This window comes from Toxorhynchites rutilus, chromosome 1, assembly GCF_029784135.1.
Source record: "Toxorhynchites rutilus septentrionalis strain SRP chromosome 1, ASM2978413v1, whole genome shotgun sequence".
Taxonomy (NCBI): Eukaryota; Metazoa; Arthropoda; class Insecta; order Diptera; family Culicidae; genus Toxorhynchites; species Toxorhynchites rutilus.
The window spans coordinates 188,909,487-188,931,916 of NC_073744.1; the positions used below are offsets into that span (position 1 = coordinate 188,909,487).

The window sequence follows — 22,430 nt, forward strand, 5'->3', positions numbered from 1 at the left end:
GATTTTGAATCACAGTCTCAATCCAGCTACCGACCAGACAACATTCTTTCTTAATGCTTAATGTAGTATGGAAAATCTCGAAAAATGACAGCAGTTCAATTTTGTTTAGTAGAAGCACTATGTCGACTTGCATACCGTCTGACGAAGAGGGCTTCTGTACTTCTGTACTGCATCTATTATTGTTTTCATGCTTTGCCAATGGTAAGTTAAAGTGTTTTCTATGCGATTTGATGGTGTGATTATTCTGCTTTTACACGCAGTGGGAAACAAAAGAGGCGATAAGACTGGAATAGAATCTGGATCTGAGAAATTGGGATGTTTTCTTAGCTGATGCGGGCGATGATGATGCTCAAAAAATGTCTCCCGCTTGGGACATTGGCGACGGGCGATCTTTGCCGCAATGAAGCCCTGTGTAGTTGTGTTCCTTCCAATACATTCGTGTGTGTGGTTGTTGCCTCCACATTTTCATGTCGTCTGGTGGAGAGCCTCTGGCTGTTTGCACCACTCGCACACATTGTTATTTTGTTATTTTAATTTGTGTCAACTGCGAAGAACTGTAACAAATACTCAACGAGAAGCGTACATCGACGTAAAGACATAACTTGACATAAGGTTTCAGGAAATGATGGGTCTGGCGTTGGAGGTGTAATTTTGCTAAAAGATATTGGAAAATTATCAACAAAATCTGCCTCGTTGATCAGTATATTATACACAGACTTGCTCGTCACTATAAATGTAAGATTTAACTACTTTGAGGCGATGGCTACGATGGTTACACTTTACCCTGAATAAAATCTCAATTGCGTCGATTACGCATGAAGAGAACTACATTATGAACAAAGATAGTGATTTTTTATGTGATAAAGAACAAGGAAAAGCAACAGAATCCAGACACACAATCAAAAGCAATTGAAAGCGTCTCAAACTATCACTAGTGAACAGTACCGACGACAATCAATACGTTTGAACAGCGTTCTGAGGGAAAAACGACTTGAATGGGAGAATAGTCACGACAAGATACTTTTCCTGGTGAGAACTCAATCAAAATCTTCAAAAACACGATTTTTACTCCACTGGTTATTATAAGTAACCAATAAAATTTCACTTTAACGTTGAAATATTACATTTTTTTTCTAGATATAAGTGATATAAAAAAGTATTTTTTTCTAATTTTTGTTCGAAGTTCTCAAACAAGCGATCATGAATCTGACTTCGCAACTATATCTGATTGGTTGTCGGGTTTAGACCAGCGATACTCAACCTTTTTTCCAAAGGGGCCACAAACACGTGTTAGCCATGGGGTTGCGGGTCGCAAAAAATAAGAAGAGTGATGTCCAAAACACGATGGCATTTTCATTAACATGTACTGTTGATTGCTCGCTGTCTAGAGCACTGAAACCGGAATTCATGAATTTCTTGAATATCTGAATAATTTTTCAGTATTTCTTAGCAAAATACTACCTCCAACGCAGAACTAAAGATCCCTGAAGATACAGAATGGCAGAAAAAAATGTTCACATCAGCAAAATAGAAACTGAGTTTGGCCAGGGCGAGCACAATATTTAGAGAACTTTCACTGGCAGCCAACGACATGCATCGACAAAGCCTCTATAATTCAAAACGCAACTGAAGATGTAGCAAACACAGTAGCAAAAAGGAAACAGAGGTTGGCCAGGACGAGCACAATATTTAGAGAACTTTCACTGGCAGCCAACGTCATGCCTCGACAAATCTTGACTAAGATGGATTTTCTTTCTACGCTTTCTTTCCTATAAGATTGAGTACCTGATATTTATAGATTTTTGTGATTTCAATAGTTTGCTTACTAAACAGTTTTGAGCTATTGAAACAAGTTTTTGGGGTCAATAAGTAACCAGCATTACTGATACATCTTTAATCTTCCGGATGAAGTGATTGATATTCATGCTTTTTATTCACGCATCAGCGCTAAAAATTTTGTACCAACGCTCTCGCTCTCGTTTTAGAAATTTTAAACTTACACCCCATTATAAATTCAAATATGATGTGATACAAACATACAGAGATACTCTTCGCCAGACGACATTTAAATCGACGCGGTGCCCCCACCGAACAAAATTGCGCCATACTGTGCTAAATCTATCTTTTATTCTTCCCTTCAATCGAGCAAAACCGCTGTGTGTGACACCAGCATTAAGAAAGACTACTGCCTGATAGTTGAAGCGAGACTACTTGAATGATGATGAAGATGATGCTTTGAATTATAAAGGCTTCGAAATTCATCATTTCTTTCGCCACTAGCTTTGGAAAAGACCAATTTAGAAAACTAAACAAAACATTCGGCCTTGAGAAAGGTATTTTGAAAGACTCGCTGTCGTCTGGTCGGTAGCTAGATGACTGATGAATTGTGTATACTCTAATTAGAAATGGCGATTGGCTTGTTTATACTCAATGAATAGAATACGGCGGAGCTTAAATTGCAATATTTTTCCTATCCACTTTGTCCGTAGAACGAATGCTGCATTTGCATTGCCAGCGATCGGTTTACGCTTGTCTGATTAGCAGTGACATTTGAATATTGTACCTCGCTGATTTTGAAAACTGCGTATACCTTCGATAGGAGGCAAAATTTCATTTTGAGGAGAAAAATTCGTTTGCACGCACACAATGAAATATATAGCAACTGGCGCACCTATGACACCAAAAACCTTGGTGATCTGTCATTTCAGTTTTGTTGTTGTGTTAGTACGCAAAACATTTGTTGGTGCTGGCAATTTGTTGATCTGAGATGAACAATGATTAGCCGGGAAATAGGAAGGAGAGTAAACAGACCGAATCATCGATTCGAAATGTGCCGAAGAAAGGTGAAAAATATGGCGTTAAAAAGGAAACCAAAGGGGAATACCAAAAATAAACATTCGTGACAGGAATCGAATTCTAGAGCTGGCCGGAACTGGAAAGTTCAATGCATCGGAAATTAAGAAGGACTCTCGATTACCAATAAGTGCATTGCCCAGATAGGTTACTTCAAGTACACTAAAAATGCTATGAAACCAAATCTTACTCCAGCACATATTCAGGCTCGATAGGATCACACCGAAAAGCATATGGTATGGCTAAATGAATGGGATAACGTTGTATTTTCTGCGTTTGAACGAATTTTCCAATTGCACGAAACGTCGATTTTTACTCAAATTTTTTACACTGTATGATCCCACAAAAGCTGGGAGCATAATATTTAATCAGAGATAATTGATAAAAAATTATTGATTGTGTTACGTCTCGTAAGTCAACGAACTACTCCGGGAAATGTTTCCTACCTTCTTTCCTGAACTTGATTGCTACGGCCAGCATTGGTTTCACAACGGAAAAGGGTCTCAAACCCCATTTGCATCCTTGCTTTGAAAATAAGTTAGTAGGACAGAACAAAACAATAAAAGAAAAAGAAAACAAACAAATAACATTAATTTAATAATACTTTCATCTTGGTTATCTTTCCTCATCTAGATGCCCTCGAGAGCTGCAGTTTTTCACTCGAATTTGAATGATTTGATAATTTTGTGTCTATTGTTTCTCTGCGCTTCTCTTGTTTAAAATCAGATAAATTTTGAGCAATTTTCGCAAATTCAGAATCTTGTATCGTGTTTATTTTTTTATTGTCTATATTTGGAAACCTAAACATAACCATAAATAACAGAGTAAAACTACCCTTATCTTTAAACTAAAAAAAAGATTAAAAATGCTCCGAGCGGCGACAATGGGAACCGATTTGATTGTCACACACGCCACGGTCCCTTTTCTTTGAAACCAACAATAGGTAATCACTCTGTCGTTTTCCTTTGCTTTGGCTATTGTTTTTCACTATGTTTTCTCATTTTATTTAATTTTTCAATTGTACTAAAAAGTCACGTCCGGGTCCGCCAATAGACAGCAGAGACCTGGTGCGCTTTGGCCTGCTTTCGCAATAATCTAGTATGTGCGCGGTTCGCGGAATTTGGAATAGATTAACAGTGTGGTTCACAGTATTTTCTAGGTAATGTGTGTGCACGAGGGAGGATGATTGTGTTTGTGCTTACTATCTAGCTAGAGGAACAAAGTCTCAACTTCTAAGTACTGCCTCGAACTCATCGAGCGGATTCCTGGAGAAGAAGAAAGTGAGATGAAAGGCGCGTGGGAGAGAATACCAAAACAAGAAAGAGAAATCAAATGGGCGGTGATTGATGAATGTACAAATTGAGAAACGCGGAACCGTCGCGGAACCCAAAACGGGAATGGTGCGCTTTGCACGACTAATACAAACACTATAGGACAGGGCGTGAATCAGAGAACAGTATCTCCCACACGAGTGGTGGACGCGCATGCAGACTGATTCCAGATCAAACAACCACTACTGGGTAAAACTAGGATTAGTCAACATTACAGCCTTAGTTGGTTCAAACTCATTTCGTGGAAGAAGTAGCAGTGGTAGTAGTAGTAGCAGTTAGATTTACAATCGCTAGGACCTATTTTAGGGAGCAACAATAAAGGAAAGAAAATCAAAGAAATAGATATCAAACAAGAATCTACATAATAAGTATATGGAGTCGAACTAAGAATCAACAAAACAAAAGAGAGCATAGCGCACTTACTTATACACATACGCACATCAACAAATCAGCGCGATGATGGCAAAAGGCATTCAAATACACATACACACACACACACATATAGATATCAACGGGTCTGAGAAAGCTCCCGTTCTGTATTTACCTCATATCATTGTCATTCTCGTCGGGCTTTCCGTAGCCATCGCGACGGACCTGCTGCTCATCATCATCATCATCATCATCCCCCGAGCAGCAGTACTCATCCTCGTCCTCTGGTTCGTAGGCTCGCTCCTGGATGCGCCTCCGGCCAAGCGTTGCAATCTTTCGCTCCTCCTCCTGCTTCAGATTCTCGACTTCATTTTGCGAAAGGAAGGAGAAAACTTTATCTACGAACAAACAAAAAATTGATTGAGTGTAAGAAGGAAGTACTAGAACTGTAGTAAACTACGTTTCGAACTGGTGGCTTTATTTAGTAAAATTGATAATTACCCTACTGACAGCGCTATTTTTATACCCTAGTGGTTGTTATGCAGTTGTTATTTACATTATGGATAGTAACCGCTATGATACTTTTGTAGAACAAACCTAGGAAACTAACCGCATATCATAGCCTACCATGGTTTTAAACAAGAACAAGATCGCACTTACCGGCTTTTGGCGTCTGCTTGGTTTGGTCCTCCATTGCATTCTCGAAGAACCGCTTCTTGTCGGAGACACTCTTGGGCGTTTTCTGCGCTGGCGGAGGGGACTAGGGAAGAACAAATCAAACAGGCGTCAGTAGTCTTTCGAAGGCAAGAATCGGCGGTAAGCTTGTGCTTAATTTTGACTAGTTGTAGGAGTAAAAAAAGTTTAACAAAATCGAAAAAGCTGCACCAGGCCTACTGCGCATTCCAGTGGCAACTGATATACATGTTTTGTTAGGTGGTCTCTTCAAATTGAACAAGGTGTCAGAACAAAATGGAAAGTAAAAACATCTTCCTGTCAAAAGGAATTTGTGAGGGGCCGCAGTTTCGATCCATTCATTTCAAAAACAGGGATTAGCGCATGCTGAAAAATCATCAAACCATTGAAATTTCATGTTTCATTAAAAGCTTCGCTCATATATTAACGGTCAAAGTTCTTACAAATATTTTTTTTTAAACACACACACGCAATAAAATATATCATGAATGACCATAAACTTAAACATCGAATATAATGTGAACATGCGTCGTTGTTATCTACCACTGACTGATGGATGAGATGTTTTCAAAATAATCCATTAATCGCAGCATGCGTTTTTGCTGTAGCTTGATGAACGTTGCAGTACTAGAATTGACACTCAACATGGCGATGATCTAGCTCGAAAATTCTGAAGTCTAGTACTGCATCTTTTTATTGACAAAACAAAATGATATCGCTCGTTCAAACAAATCTACTATCGAATGTATTCGTCGTTTGGCTACTGTCATTACTAACACTACTACTACTGACAACAACCGGAACATGTTGCTGTCGCTGTTGATGATGGTGGTGGTGGTGGTGGTAGTAATGTAGAGCATGATCATGTCTTTGTGACTCTGTGGATGATTCTACTAGTAATGGTGATGGTACCGTTCCGCTGTTGTTGTTGTTATGATGGAAATGATGCTGATGGTGACTGTTACTACTGTTGAAGGTGTAAACGGCACCCCCACTAGTGATGGTGGCGGGTTGATGTTCTAGTACCGATGGCACCGGTGCAAACCCAACCGCCGTCGTCATTGGCAGTTGTTGTGGAGGTTGGGGTGACAGTGGTGTCTGTGCCTGTGCGTAGTAGCCAATAGGAGTGTGCTGAATGAACTGCGGCTGAGAGCTAATGCCCGATGGCTGATGATGATGGTCACTCACCATGAGGTTATAGCTTTGCATTCCATACCGTTGCGGTGGTGTCGGTTGTCGCAGTTGGTGATGTTGCTGCTGAGGGTGAGGAGGTTGCTGTGGCGATGTGAAGGTGTAAACCGTGTGCTGAGGAGTTGGTAGCTTCGTGTAGTGCACAGGTAGCACCTGAATCGGTGGATAGATTTGCGAAGGTAACTGACCCATCGAACCGGACCAATTGTACGGCGTGTGTTGTGTTGGTGGCACAGGGGATACGAAATGTTGCGATAGCTGATCGTATCCAGCATCCACTAGAAAGGGATTCGTTGACCGCGCCGTTAGTTCGTTCCTTCTTCGATTTTCCTCCAGCAGCACTTGACGATGAGTAGCCTCCGGTACAAGAATATTCTCGACGTTGTTCTCGTGAACGAAATCCGGTCGCTTCCTCGTTGGCAGAACGTCAAATTTTGCCGATATCTGCTCGATTTTGTCGTAGTTCGGCAATCGCTCCGTACTGCGGGTCGTCAAATTTTGCGTCGAACTTCGAACCTCTCGAATCGTATTGGTCCGGGCATCATGTTCGTACTCGACAAAGTCTCCCTGGCCAAACTCCTGCTCCATGCTACGAATCGCCGCGTTCGGAACGATCTCCGCCCTTTTGAACTCCCTCGACAGGGGTCGTTCCAGTCTTGAAGGCGGTCGCCTCAAGATCTCCTCTCGGAACGGATTCGGTTGCTCGATCTCACTTCCTTCACCTTCGCTCTCGGTCTCGGCCTCGGTCTCATCTTGCTCGCTGACATATTCACCCACAATCGCGGTTGCAGAGTACCGTGAACGCACATCTTCCTCCGGCGTAGTGCTACGACTTCGGCCGGAATTGGTGGGACTTCCACTGCGCAGTATCCCCTTCAGCTGAACGCCTCCGGCGCCGCCGCCGCCACTGTTATTGTTTGCATCCTTCCACGTGTGAATATGAGCCGGTGCTAGCTCCGTCCGTTCAACGGAACCAACTCTGTATTCATCACCTGGTTCGTCCAGATCAAAGCTGACCGATTTACGATGGCCGGTGGTCGTGGTGGGCGTTACCGAGCGATGCATCGGAGCCGGAGGTTTTTCCGGCGAAGGTTCTTTCGAGCTCGACGAGTGATCGCCGTACGAGGGACTTGGCGCATGAACTGGAATGTAGCGTTTCGTCGACGGCAGCGGAGTTGTGTCCCTAGCTGCGATACTTGTGGTAATGGCGGCGGCGTTAATGTGCCGGTAGTCGTTTTGCTGGTTAGTATTGGCAGAGGAGGTAGTAGAACTAGTGGTGGCTGTGGTGGTAGTAGTTATAGCAGTACTAGTGGATGAGGAGTTAATTGAGGTTTTAGAAGGGTTGTTTGCATGCAACAATGGCCGGATATTTCCATATCGACGGTCAACCTACGTTGGATGGTGGTGGTGGTGATGGTGTTCGGTGGGGGAAAAGAAGAGAAAAATATTGGTTCGATGTGGTTCTTGTTTTTTTTACGGTTTCGGTTACAACTTGAATGAGGAGTGGATGGGCAACGATACTAGTCTAGAAGATGATCATGATTTGTGACACGATGGCTTGATGTTCTTCTAAGGGAATGAACGATTGTGCTTCGTTTTTAGACCACAGGTATGGGGACCATTAATCACATGTATTGACACGCCACATTTGAATACGATATTATCACAAACTACAAATTAACCAAACATATAGTCGCTTTCTGGTACATAGTCGCCTCAAAAAGACTGACACTTTGATCTCAATTCTTGAGAATTTACACTGTTACAAGTATAACTTTGAACTCGCCACTCAAAATACAATATTTAGCATTTAAATCCCATCGGAGATACAATTTGTACCCATGCCTGGGTACAAATAGTATGGGTTACTCTATGAGACAAGGAAATATCGAGTGTCGAATCATCATTGTCTCGAGCGGTAGCAACTTTTCCAACGAGGATTGTGTGAAAAGCTTCTCTGTTAGTTTCAGGAATATCTCTCAATTGTTGAACAACTTTGCGTGCCAATATTCATGAGACGAGGTCACGTATAGACGAGTTTTACAATTACAATAACATAGAATAAATAAGCACGAAAATCAAAGAACGCAACATTGCTAGCTAGCAGACATATTGTAATCTTAACTCGAATGATAACAACAATATTGAAATTGACACATTCATAACGAAAAGGTACGAATCGAGAACAGCTTACATATTTACACCAAAACAGTGAGAGAGAAAAGAGTTTAGTTGAGGAAGCCGAAAACAAAATTTCGATGCGAAGAGATTTACTAGCTGTTATATGTTTACGTGGATTCTATTTCGAATGCCCGAGTTCGATGTACCCGAAATACATTGACACGGAAGACATTCACCTGAATTCCATTATTCAAAGGTATTTCTACATTTATTTCTGATATGTTTCATTGGAATGATATACAATTATTTTGCTCAATAAGAAAAATGTTAGCGTTCAGTACTAGAAGACTGGCGTTGCCCGACGCGATTGTTGTCAAGCGATCATCAGAAATTGACCCATAACTCGCTCACTCCACTCCACTCGACTCCGCTCCACTCACTTACTTACTATGTGAATAATTCCGAACATTGGCGTTTCCTCAAATGTACGATAATAATTTTGTTTTTCTATTGTACATTTGTGATCAATTCGTAGATTGAGCGAATCATATGTCAGGTCAATGCAATGCTTCGATGTGGATGACGTTCCTTGTTGCTAGTAAATGTAACAAATAAGTCAAGATAGTCACAACTTATTACGTTTTTTTAATGGCATCTTTACCATATTCACTCATATACCGTGGACTTTCAATTTGTGAAGACGGAAGTATTGTTGAACGACCGAATCTCCTCCGAATTCATTACATCTCTCAAGTGCTTGTATTCGTTTTACTACAAATATACTTCCTAGAACCTGTTGAAGTTCAGTGCTTAGTGTCGAACGCACATCGGAGACGGGTCCAGAATCGATTGTTGGTTCAAAACCACGAAGAAATCTGTGTTCTCCTGTTTTTTTTTAAATTACTTTTTCTAATATTTTCAGGACTTTTCTGTATTTTTCAAAGTTTTTATTCCTTATGATTTTTTTCTGATTCATTTGAATTTCTTAAAATTCTCTGATTTTATCCGTTTTTTCCTATTTTTTTTTTGTTTTTTTAAGTTTTCTGAACTTCTTGGATTTTTTTTTCTGATATTTTAACGTTTTGTGATTTTTTTTAATCTTTTCTGATTTTTCTAATTCCTCTGGATTTTTATAAATCCTGTCTAAATTTTGTTGAATGTTTCTGACTTTTTTTTCTGAACTTTTCTAAAGATTTCTGTATTTGTCTGTATTTGTTTTTTTCCGTATTCTTTATTTTTTTTCTGAATTTGTCTGAGTTTTTGTCATTAAATAAAAAATCTGCACTTTTATAAAAGTTTTCTGACTTTATTTGACTTTTTTTTTTGAATTTTTAGAAATTTGCTGTATTTTTCTAATTTTTTCTGATTTCTTCTAATTTCTCTGAACTTTTCTAACTGTTTTCTAACTATTAAAAAGATTGTTCTAACTTTTTTTAAAATTTTTCTGTATGTGTTTATTTTTTCTGCTTTTCTCGAATTGTACCAATTTTTCTGAATTTAATTTTTTAAATTTTTTTCAATTTTTTTTTCTGAGTTTTTTTAACTTTTCCGAATTTTTCCTTATTTTTCCCTGGATTATTCCGAATTGTTCAGAAATTTAAAGAAGTTACTGACTTTCTGTATTCTCCTGTATTTTTGGTGGTTGTTTCTTCTGAATTATTTTAACGTTTTTAAATTTTTTCTGATCTTTTCCATTTCTGTGGGACCTTCCTTTATATTTTTTTTTATGTTTCTGACTTTTTTCTGAACCTCTTTGAATTTTTCTGTTTTTTATTTGAATTTTAAACTTAAAAAAGAAAACAGATTTTCACCTTTTTCAGATTTTTGTTTGAATTTTTAACGAATTTTCCCGAACTTTATGAATTCTCAGAACTTTCAGACTTCAAATGTTTTCTGTATTTTTTCGTATGTTTTCTGAATTATTTGAAAGTGTTGCAATTTTTCCGATTTCTAAAATTTATCTGATTTTTTCTGATTTTCATCAATTTCACTTTGAATTGTTCATATTTTTTTAAAATTTTTTTCTGTATTTGTCTATTTTTCTCGGATTGTCCTAACATTCCTGAAAAATTTGAAAAAAAAATAGATAATTTTTTTTCAAATTTTTCAGGTTTTTAACTTTTTTTCTGATTTGCCTAATTTTTTAAAAAAAATTCTGCACTTCTCTGAATGTATTTTTCGTTTTCTTTTTCATTTTTTTGTATTCTTTTTTCTTATTTCTGTATTTGTATTTGTATTGTATGTATTTTTTCTAAATTTCTTGGTTTTTTTCAATTTTTTTTTATTTTTCTTGAATCTTTTTGAGTTTCACTGATTTTTTCTAGATTTTTTTCGAATTTTCAGAATTTGGAGACTTTTTGAATTCTTCTGTATTGTTTTGGTTTTTTTTCTGAATTCAGCCATTCCATGTCAAACCGACTCCGTTCTCACCATTCTCAGATTTCCATGAATAGTGGTAGTTTTGTTCTTTATCGCAAAATATTAGAACCGTATTTTTTTATTTTTGCGTTAGGGTGACCATCTCCATTTTAGGATGATACGAAAAATCAATTTTTACACATTTTTTCCCAAAAATCCCTTTTTTAAAAATTCATAACTTTTGAACCACTGAACCGATTTAGATTATCGATACAGGTCGGACTCGATTATATATAATCTCAATTTCACTTTCAACGTTAATTTTCAAATCCAATACATAATCGAATCACAAAAAAGCTATTTTTCTATTCATGTTTGACATTCATACATTAATGAACTCGACTATATATAATCGAGTCCGACCTGTATATCAAATTAAAGCTAATAAGTTAGCTTTTTTCTGTTCTTTTTAGTTTTAATCTAAAAACGTTTTCTGAGGTTTTCTGAATTTTCTGATTTTTCTAATTTTTTCTGAGGATTTCTGACTTTTTCTTTGTTTTCCGATTTTTCTATATTGTTCTGAAATTTTCTGAGGGTTTCTGAATGCTTCTAAACTGTTTTTGATATCTTTTTCTGGATTTTTTTTGCTTTCTTCAAACTTTTTGACGTAGGACTACGTCTAACCGGAAGATATAGGGGGTGAAATGGAAATCTAGGCACTGAACAAGTAGGAAAAAATGCAAGATTTGGAACGCTTATAACTCGAGCATTTCTCAATAGATCGCAAAGGTTTTTGCATCAATTGATAGGAAATATATCTACGCATCTATCATAACGAATAACATTTCATTTTTCTTGAGATAAATAATTGAATAATTGTGAAATATCAAGCATTGTCCATATACACTATGTGCCCATTTTTGATTGGTCCATTTTGTGCTCCTCAAATCGTACCGACCAAAACGGGCAACCAGAGCAGCAGCGAAATAGAATGAAGCACGATTGGAAAGGAAAAAGAAAAAAATGAACGAAACATTGGTCGCAGTCTCACACATGCGTAATTCTCGAGCCAGCCAGTCAGCTTAAAAATCCCCTCTCCGCTGCCGTAACGATCATTCTCATCCGAACCGTACACCACATCGTTTCGCATCACCTCACATCAACAAATCAACACAAGCAGTCATGGTTGGATATGGCAAAGGAGGAAAAGTGAAGGGAAAGGCAAAATCCCGCTCGAACCGTGGTGGTCTGCAATTTCCCGTAGGTGTATCCGCCAATTGCACCGGAAAAGGTAGCTAGGTCGAGCGCGTTAGTACCTGTGTACCAGTCCACCTAGCCGGCGTTATATAGTTTCGGCCGCCGGAGTGATCGAGTTGGCTGGCAAAGCTGCTCGCGACGATAAGAAAACCTGCATTCGGAACATAACGCATTCGGTTCGGCGGATATCAAGACAACAGGCAGTTGCAGCGAATGGCGAGTGGCAAACGCAATCGCAAAACGGCATCAGGTAGCAGAAGAAAAAAGTTTGTTCTTTATACAAACTGCTTTGGTGGCAAATCCAGAACAAGGCGGCATCGAGGGCGTTCGAAATGGATTTTTTCAAAACCACGAGTACTAAGTTTTCTTAATTGGAACCATTCCATAAAACAAGGCGCTTTTCAGGGCCATTAAACCTTCCATAAAAGAGTTTAGGAAATAAAGTTCAATGCTTTCTAAAACATTATCCAAAATAATAATAAAACACAAATTGATGTTTTCATAATTTGTTTGCCAGGATTTGATGAGTATGTGAATTTGGCAGTTGTTCTGAGCTTATTGATAGTTGGGGACTTTCCTGATTATTCAATTTTCACCAATTCTTAAATTGTTTCCAGATTGAAAGTACAGTAATCTACAATTAGTTCGACATTTAGCTAATTGGACGGACATGTAATGTGACTTATTTAGTTGGGCATTTTTGTAAACATAGAGATCCAAATTATGATCCCACATTGAAAGTCGACACTGTACCACTGTCATCGCAAATGTTCAATTACAGGTTAAAATTACCTCCAATCCGGCACTGAGTGGTGGTAATGCGACGTGCCATTGAATGTAATTTACTGTAAAATATGTCACAAGCTGGATGGGAAGAAATTTTCCAACTGTGAAAGCTGTGGCGAGTGACAACAAATCGCTAAACAGGAAGGTTTAGCCGAACAAGATGGGAATATCGAGTGATAACAAAAACACAACACCAAAGGTTCTTTTCAGAACCATTAACATATTCATAAAGAGTAAACAGTAAACTAATCCATTTTTCAGGTAGATAGGTAGGTATTCACGTAGGTGAAGAAAATAAAACAATATATTTCAAATATATATTTAACAAAAGCTGTCCCCTTTGCATAGTCCTACGTCACTCCGGTTATATCCCCGACATTACCCACCCGTCTTTTTTTTGTTATTTCAGAATTTTACTATTTTTTTCGAAATTTTCTGGTTTTTGAATTCTCTGAAATTTTCTGGATTTTTTGAAAGTGTTTAGGTTTTGACTGATTTTTTCTGTTTTTTTCCATTTTATTTTGTATTCTTCTGGTGTTTTCTGAATTATCCGATTTTTCAAAACTTTTCTGATGACGTTTTTTGTTTTCCGATTTTTTCTGAATGTTTCTGAATGTTTCTAAACTTTTTTTTTGATATTTCTCTAGATTTTTTTGCTTTCTCCAAACTTTTTTTTTTGTTCTTTCTGAATTTTACTAAATTATTCTGGTTTTGGAATTCTTTGAAATTTTGAGAATTTTCTGAAGCTTCGATTTTGACTGAATTTTTCGGTTTTTTTTTCAATTTTATTCTAAATTCTTCTGGTGTTATCAGAATTTTTCGATTTTTTCAATTTTGTTTTTTGTATTTTTTTATATTGTTCTGAGGGTTTCTAAATATTTCTAAATATTTCGAAGCCCTTGTTAATGTATACATGGGGGCTCTGAAAGCGAAAAAAGATGGAAACATATAGTTCTCTCGCATTATTTTCAAAATTCCGTAATCAGAACATTCATTTTACTCCGTATGGTAGCCCCTTTACGTGGTATTTAATTAATCTTATTTAATATCAGGACATTTGACAACAATCGTGATATAATTTTTTGTATTTTTTCTACATTCGAATGAATGATACATTCGGGTAATTCTATTGATTCGTTCTGGAGTGAAGTGAGGACAAGAGTTGTTTGGGTTGATATGTGACAATAACCAGGATTACAAAATCAGCGCGCTGTGTGGAGCTAAATTTTTCTTGAGAGTTTTGTTTATTACTTGAATGGATGAAATAGTTTGTCTGTAAAATTAATTAGCAATAGAAAGATTGTTGAATTTTTTTTCCAATGCGTTAGCAGAGCATTACTGGTGTGAGCTCGTACTGATTCCAGTACCGAGACTTGGAACATGATGGGGGTATCCCATTTGTGCCGAAAGCGGAAAACAGATTGTGATGTATATTCTATCAAGTTAGCAGTATCGTCTGACTGACAGAGTAATCGTGCCCGTCGTCCATATTGTAACAACGTACATATAAAAGCTAGTAAATCAAACATAAAAAATATTATTTACCCTCAGAAGATCAAATGGAAATAGCAAACGCCATTACTCGAAAATACAACAGCCCAATTGCCAAAAATGCAAATTAAACAAAACCAAACTTATCAGAAAGAGAGAAAGTCAGACGAACAAAGAGACAAATAGAAGAGATAAATAGCGAGAGAGAATTATAAGGAGACAGAATGAGAAACAGCTAGTAGAAAAAAAAAGGTTGGTATAAAAATACGTTTCCATATTTACCAATTCTGCCGCGTGTGTGTTCGCGCGCACGTCTGAACACCGTGATAGAGAGAGACATGTTCGATTCCCTACGAGAACCTGTGTATTTTTTCTCTGTGTGCGTGTGTTAGAAGACTGAGATACCACTGTTGTCATTCAATCTAGAGGTGTGCAAATCAGCTCATCATGATGAACAGCTCTGATCATATCAGCTCATCTAAATGAGCTGTTCTTTATGAACAGCTCTTCAGCTCAGTTGTCAGTGCCGACTTTCAATTTGGGTCCCAAACTCGATAGCCACGAAGCCAGTTTGAAAATGTTAAAATTCAAATGAAATTTTTCACACCATATTAATAATTACTTGAAACACGTATTCCAGACTATTATTTACAACAGACTCGGCGAGTACAACATTTCCGACATTTTTACTGAGGCTTTACATTACAATAGAAGGTTTTCTTCAAAAAAAAAATCTTATGAGATTTTTGCACCGCCTGCAAACAAAGTGTTTTTCATTGAAATAGAATACTCATTTGATACACAGAAGTTAATTTTCATTAATAATTAATAATGAATTTTAAAAACGTGTTCATTCTGCCTGAGAGCCAATTATTATTTTTGGCGCCCTCTAAACTGGTAAACAAAGCTCAATGCCGTCAACGCGAATATAACAGATGAAAAGACGAGGGACAAATGAAACTAAACTGATGTCTTAACACGAAGAGCGAGAGACGGTCAGTTCATTTGAATCTTACAGCTCACACACTCTCTTCAATTCTACAGCTCTTTTCTCTCCTTCATCATCATCAAAGTGAGCTGAAGAGCTGTTTGATTTTTTTTGCGAGCTGTTCCGCGTCAACTCACTTCAAAGAGTCGATTTTTCGGAACAGCTCATGAGCGGATGGCACATCTCTAATTCAATCAAACGTGGAGAATGAAAAAATAACGCAAATGATTGAAACACCCGCGCGGTTGTTTAATATTCCACTGCTTTCTTTAATTCAACAGTTACCATTATTATCATATAAACCTATCTTGTTTAAATTCTATATTTTGTTAGGACTCTCATTGAGTTTTCTCGTTCCAATTAAATGATGATAAACAAACAATCGCTCTACTCTAACAAGTTGTCTGAGTTTCTTCGAAACTGGAATAATTCCTATATGTACAAGCTGGGAAAATAAAGCTTGGCTCTGTGGTTGAATATTTTCACTAAACTAGCTAGCTAAACTAAACCTCTTAAGGGCTTCCTCCCTTTTTAACAAGTTTCAACAATTAAATTCAAACAAGAGAATTGATCTAAGATGTTTTTGTTTTTGATGAAAATAGGAACAAATTCGTCAATAGTAGCACTCGCTTTCACACGCACATTTTGGCTTATTTGAATACACGACATTGTTTTTTGTTGTCACGCGTTCGTTTAACATTTAAGTAGAAATAGTGTTTCACTTTGTTTGTCGCATTCTCTCGCTTCGGTATAATAGTTCTACACTATTTTCCTCTCTTTATAGATAAACGTATATGAAAAATTTGTAAAGAGATAGACAGATTGCGTGTGTGTGACAAATAGAGAGTGACAGTTTGTTTGACATGTAAACATGTATCTATATTGTTCGCTCGCTACGGGCTAGAAAAACAATTCACTCTATCACTTCCATCCACAGGCGCGCCTTCTCCAGCGCTGTATAAAAGTGTTTGTCACAATTAGTTTCCATAAAGAGATAAACGTCAGAAAGGTGTCAGGGCGACAATGATGAAAGGTGCGAGTTATTTGTGTTTGTGTGATCACAATGACGATGTAATGTGACATGAACAGAGATGACATACACAGCGTGATAGAGTTTTTCATAGAATTGTGCTTCTGTGTTGGTGTTTCGCTTTCGCAACAACAACAAAACATACAGAGGACCAAAAGTCAACAGGAATATGTTTGGAGTGCGTTTGCGTATGCGCTCTCCAACTGAACGATGCGCAATAACGATTTAAGTATGGCTATGCTCTGTTCAACGAAACCATTACCATTAACGAGAGTAACACTATTATCATGATGAGCAATTATAATTTGCTGTTTGTTTGTTTGTTTCAATTGTATTACAGTTATCTAATGTTGTTCACTACATAAACCGATTTGTTTATTTAAATAGAACGCATGATTTGTTAATATTACAGACCGTAAATAAGTTATCTACATTAGTTGCGATATTCTTCATTCTATATGTGTATCCTTCCTGTTTTCTGTATAATAACCTATCTATTGAGAAATTGTTTATCGGTATACATGTTGCGGTTTGTTGTCCAGCTTTGTCGTGTGTATTGATTGGCTTTTATGAGTTTTCTTCTTCACTTGTTTGCTTGTGTGTATTTATAAAATCATTTGGTCCAACAAGTTCAATTACCTTTTTTTTACTTGTTTCGTGCATGAATTTGAACTATGAAACAGCTTATGCTTATATGATATATCTCTCTCTCTCGATCCTCGGTCTAATCACTAAGTTTTACAGTATTTATTACGTTTTCACTTGCTCAACACTAACTCGGCTATATAAAAAATCTCACCATCGTTTTTTTGTTTTTGTTTCTATGGCTGTCTCAGGTTTATTATTATTATCTTCTGACGGGCGGGAATCATTTCAATGTATTGATTTAATGTTATGTGCTGCATAACGAAGGTTTTGGAAACAATCGATCGTTCGCGTCTGTTTTTGCCGTGTATTATTTATTTTTTCTTACTATACAGTTACTTATCTTACTTCGCCTATTACCCCGTTTTTTTTTCGAAAAGGAACGATACAAATTGACGCCGAAGAGGATTCCGTCATCGTCTCTACTTTGTAGTTTGTCTACTAGCACAGCACCGTTCGCGGCTTCGGATAATCGCTTCTCACAACCAGCGTACAATTTTGGGGGGTTTTTAGCGGAAACCTTTGAGAGAGGGAAAACGTTCTAGCTACTTCTGGTGAGAGCGAGTTGCCCTTTCCGATCCGAACTCAATCGAATACAGTCCTACTAACAACGAAACAATCGTAACTTTGAATAAAATACGGAACTTGAAACAAGAAAATTTTATCAGATTATATAGGACTCAACGAGAGCAAATATTTTTCACATGATCATTTAGATAATGCTGATGATCTTGGTGATTCGGCATAAACTTTTTTTTACACGACATCGAGGTTTTCCGATACAACAACTGGACGTTTGGACGACCTTCGCGGGTTTCGACGATTATTGAGTGGTGACTACAAAAAATCGTGACAAACAATGACAAAGGAAGATCGCCAAGAGTTGATGTAAGTTGATTGATAGACCTTGTTTAACCTTGTTTACGCCATCCGACTCGAGTTTTGACAAATTTACAGAAAAGTTTTAATCAATTTTTTTTTAGTGTTTTATGGTAGGACTTCGCATTCAATTGTTCATTCTATGCCCTTGTCGTGTTCGCGTCGCACCTTATAGAAGGTGTTTTGAGAAGAAACTTTCAAGAAAGTGGATGTTGGAGCCAAATTTCTCACCGAAAGATGCAGGCGAATGCAAATTGGAAACTCTCATCACCGAATGCTAATGTTTTGCAGTTCCAAAAATATGACACCACCCTGGTAGAAAACAAACAACTCTCTCTCTCTTTCTTTCACTCTTTCTGTTTTTCTTTCTCACTTTTTTCTCTTCCTAGCGATCTTGATTTTTTAAATATTTCTTTATTTTTATTTTTCTTCTCTTTTTTTCTCTCTCTTTCTCTATCTTTTTCTCTTTTTCTTTCTTTTTCTCTTTTTCTCTTTCTCTTTCTTTATCTCACTTTCTCTTTCTCTCTCTCTTTCTTTCTAAAACAATTCCTCTCTATTTCACTCATTCATTCATAGTCACTCACTCACATATTCATTCACTCTCTCTTTTTTAATAATTTTCTCTCTTTCTTTTTTAATAATTTTCTCTCTATCTTTCTTATTCATTCTCTCTCTCTTTCTTAATCATTCTCTCTCATTTTCTTAATCATTGTATCTAATTTCCTCTCTCATTTTCCTAATCATTCTCTCTTATTTTCTTAATCATTGTCTCTAATTTGCTCTCTCATTTTCTTAATCATTCTATCTCATTTTCTTAATCATCATCTCTCATTTTCTTAATCATTCTCTCTCATTTTCTTAATCATTGTCTCTAATTTCCTCTCTCATTTTCCTAATCATTCTTTCTCATTTTCTTAATCATTCTCTCTCAATTTCTTAATCATTCTTTCTCATTTTCTTAATCATTCTCTCTCATTTTCTTAATCATTCTCTCTCATGTTTTTAATCATTCTCTCTCAATTTCTTAATCATTCTCTCTCATTTTCTAACTCATTCTATCTCATTTTCTTAATCATTGTCTCTAATTTCCTCTCTCATTTTCCTAATCTTTCTCTCATTTTCTTAATCACTCTCTCTCATTTTCTTAATCATTCTCTATCATTTTCAAATCATCCTGTCTCATTTTCTTGATGATTCTCTCTCATTTTCTTAATCATTATCCCTCAATTTTTTAATCAACTCTCCGTTCCGGTTAATTTTTCGTTCATATCATGTTACGCTTAATCCCTTTTTAAACCATTAACGACCAAACTGTAAAAATTATGTTTTTAAACGAAAGCCATTGGTGTAATTTTGTATATTGACGTTACAGAAACCTTTAATCTTCAAGAATTATTTTTTTCCGTTCTTCCGTTTTCCGGAAAATCACAAAAAATCGAAAAGTCGCTAAAAAAAACATTGACCAAAACCTACATTGTTGTTCCTGTAGGAGGTTCAATCCAATGTTCTTCTTTCTACATAACCCTGTGTGTTTTTTATCAAAGTAATACGATTGAAAAGTTTACTTATTTTTGCATTTTATGAGGTTTTGTTTTTTGTTAGGTATGGTGATGTTGTGTACTTTCCGCACATAGTTGCTTTTATCCGGATTTATTGCCCAATGAAGTTATACTAAATTGAATTAAATTGAGAGTAAGTGGTAGCTAGTAAACTAAGCTATCATTTGATGCCTCAACCTTACCATATGGTTGCTTTCCAAAGCTAAGAAAAATTATCAAAGTTTCTGCTCAATTTTTCGAACGCTTGGCCTAAAATGGGTTAAATACAGAAGTCGATTGCTACAAGCCGTTTCATAGGCTACTGGTCGAGGAGCATTGCCAAATCGAAAAGCCGATTAATAGGCTTGCGGTCGATAAAGTGTTAACCACTCTCTCTCTCTTTCTCTCTATTTTTTCCTCTCTATCTTTCACTCTCTCTATCTCTCTATGTTTCTCTTTCTCTCACATCTGTAAATCTTGAAGGCTACTGCAGTTGTAGCTCTGTGAAACACAATATGGGGCTGGAGAAAAAAACAGAAAGAAGTCCATAGTGAACGACGAGATTGCAGTCAATAAGTTGAGTAGTGAAATCAACGGTAAGTTCTTTATTAATGCTATCATTGACGGAATGAACACAGAAACCAGACATTGAAGTAATTTCAGAACAAAATGTGGAAAGTATCGGATCATCGAAGCTACAACTAGCCACGTCAAATCAAAACGTCCAATACCGTTCAAGAAGATGTGGTACGCACAAACTTAACACCCCCTTTTGATTTTTTGAAGGAACTGCCACATACTTTATAGCTTTCCTTTTGATGACATCCGATAAATCAGCATACAATTGCACCATCCAGAGTCTCAGTTGCACGGTATATCTCACCATCCAGCTTGTCAGCGAAATTGACTTTTCATCAGGAGAGTCAAAATTGGAAACGGCAGGAGCAAGGCTCGAGGCAAAGAAATGATTTTAAGAAAAGGTCCAGTGTCCGACGCGGGGCCAAACAGAAATCGTATTGTCTGTCCGCCGTTCGGTCGGGTCGAGTCGTGTTGAAGATGGGGCTTCTTCTTTCAACATCTCCGGTAGCTATTATATATCTCAAACTAGAGTTCATCAACCGGTGAATGCATTGTATAAGTTTTCCTGAACCGGCATTGGAGGGTTCCTCGGCGAAGCCGTCCTTAACAACTACTACTATGTGATTCTTCAGCTGGTCAATGACTTCTTCAGCTTCAGACATCGGGTTATGTCAGATCGGATTTTATTTGCCAATCTTGAGGGCTTCATGAGCCCATCTACACTCATTATCATTTGTGATCACGTGTAGGTTATTGGGACCGATCACCGCGTTCTATACCAGATGTTCAATATGAGTAGATCATTCATGCCACCATTACGATCTTCTCATATTCTTGAAGGCAGCTGTTACAGCTTCCACAACTAAGTCCTACGATGACACTGTGACGGAGGTTGAACCCCACCAAGACCCCGTTTCTTGGGATGCCCACAATCAGTACCGACTCATTCCAAACTGTATCAACGAAGTGACCCGACCTTACCCCCGAATAACTCTCTACAGGGTTGAGTGAATCCTACACTTAAACAAAAACTGCTGCCGAAACAATGTTCCAGCTTCATTAATTTTTTTGAGGAGGAGGGAAGCAAAACACGGCACAGCACTTTTCTTCAATTCTAACTAGATAAATAGAGACCATATGTTTTGTGCAGAATAATAGTTCTTTGGCAGTATTGTTTTATCAGGTTTTGCATTCTTTTTTTGTTTGTTTGTTTGTTCTTGAATTCTGTTTGTATGTGACGATGAAGAATAACAGGAATTGATCGACTGCCTCCTATATGTCTTTCCTCATTTCTTTTTGTAAATTTCTTCTAATACCTAGGCATGGTGGTTTCTGTTTTTTTTTTTCTCATCATCTTTCCTCTCCAGTGATAGTAATAATAGTAAAATTACAGCAACAGTTGGTGGACAGGAATGGTGATGGTAGTTGGCTTTGTTTGTTTGTTTGTTTGTTTATTTCTCCGCTTTAGCTACAATAATATCTCAGTCTTCTGGTTGTCCTACAGTAAGTGTTATGGAAGATTTTTGATCGATGTCTGCTTGTGAGTGGCGCGACAAGACACATTTTATTCGAATCAGCAGTTTAAGTAGTAGTAGTAGTAGTAGCAGCGTTATGTTTATATTTGTGTTTGTGTATATGTATAGATGTCGGAAGGAAAAAGAGAAAAAGGAGAAAAACACCAGACGGATAAATAGAGAACGGATGAAAACAGCGGACGACTGTTAGAATTTGTAAACGGTCAAAACGGCATTGTTAATTTTGTTAATACTTGATTCGGTAAAATGCAGAATGAAAAAACAAAACCATTATTCAAAAAACAGGGGACGAAAACGAAGCGAACGCAATGCCTTGTAAGAAGTGAATAGAAATTAAACCAAACGTTTAAGAAAAATAACCGATATCTGTTTCGGCAATACGAACAATAACTAATTGGTATATTATAAGACATTAAAAATAAGCATAACCCAAGCCTTAAAAGAGTTACAGGGCAAACGAAAACGAACATTAAAATCAAATAAAATAATAAAACAAAATGTAACAAAACTCAAGCGCTGATTATTGTGGAGCGGATGTCACCGCTGAATTTCATTTTTAAGCAGGGAATCAGCGCATTGATTTGCATTTTAGTTACACACAATGAAAACGATGCGGAAACACACACACACAAACACATGTGTTCTGTGCAGTAGGGGCGGATTCGGGGGATGATATTCGTTTTTTTGTTGTTGCTTCTATTGAATAAGGTTCCCTCCAATGTAATGAGTGATGAGGGTTCCCCCGAAAGCTGGATGTTTGGACTAGTTTAAAGGTTTTGAGACCGG

General features: G+C 37.2%; 1 protein-coding gene across 17 annotated transcripts in view; it reads right to left on the bottom strand.

Moving 5' to 3' along the window:
- The window catches only part of LOC129762481 (protein lap4-like), a 175,883-nt gene that overhangs the window by 13,632 nt on the left and 139,821 nt on the right, over positions 1-22,430 (bottom strand). For 14 of the 17 annotated variants that reach the window (XM_055760773.1, XM_055760774.1, XM_055760771.1 and 11 more), the window contains 4 exons: positions 6,435-7,826; positions 6,159-6,350; positions 5,214-5,313; positions 4,729-4,951 (listed from right to left, as the gene is read on the bottom strand). In XM_055760773.1, the coding sequence (XP_055616748.1) occupies positions 4,729-4,951; positions 5,214-5,313; positions 6,159-6,350; positions 6,435-7,826 (1,907 nt within the window). The remainder of the gene's footprint in view (positions 1-4,728; positions 4,952-5,213; positions 5,314-6,158; positions 6,351-6,434; positions 7,827-22,430) is intronic. The other 3 variants (XM_055760779.1, XM_055760780.1, XM_055760785.1) reach the window with 3 other exon arrangements.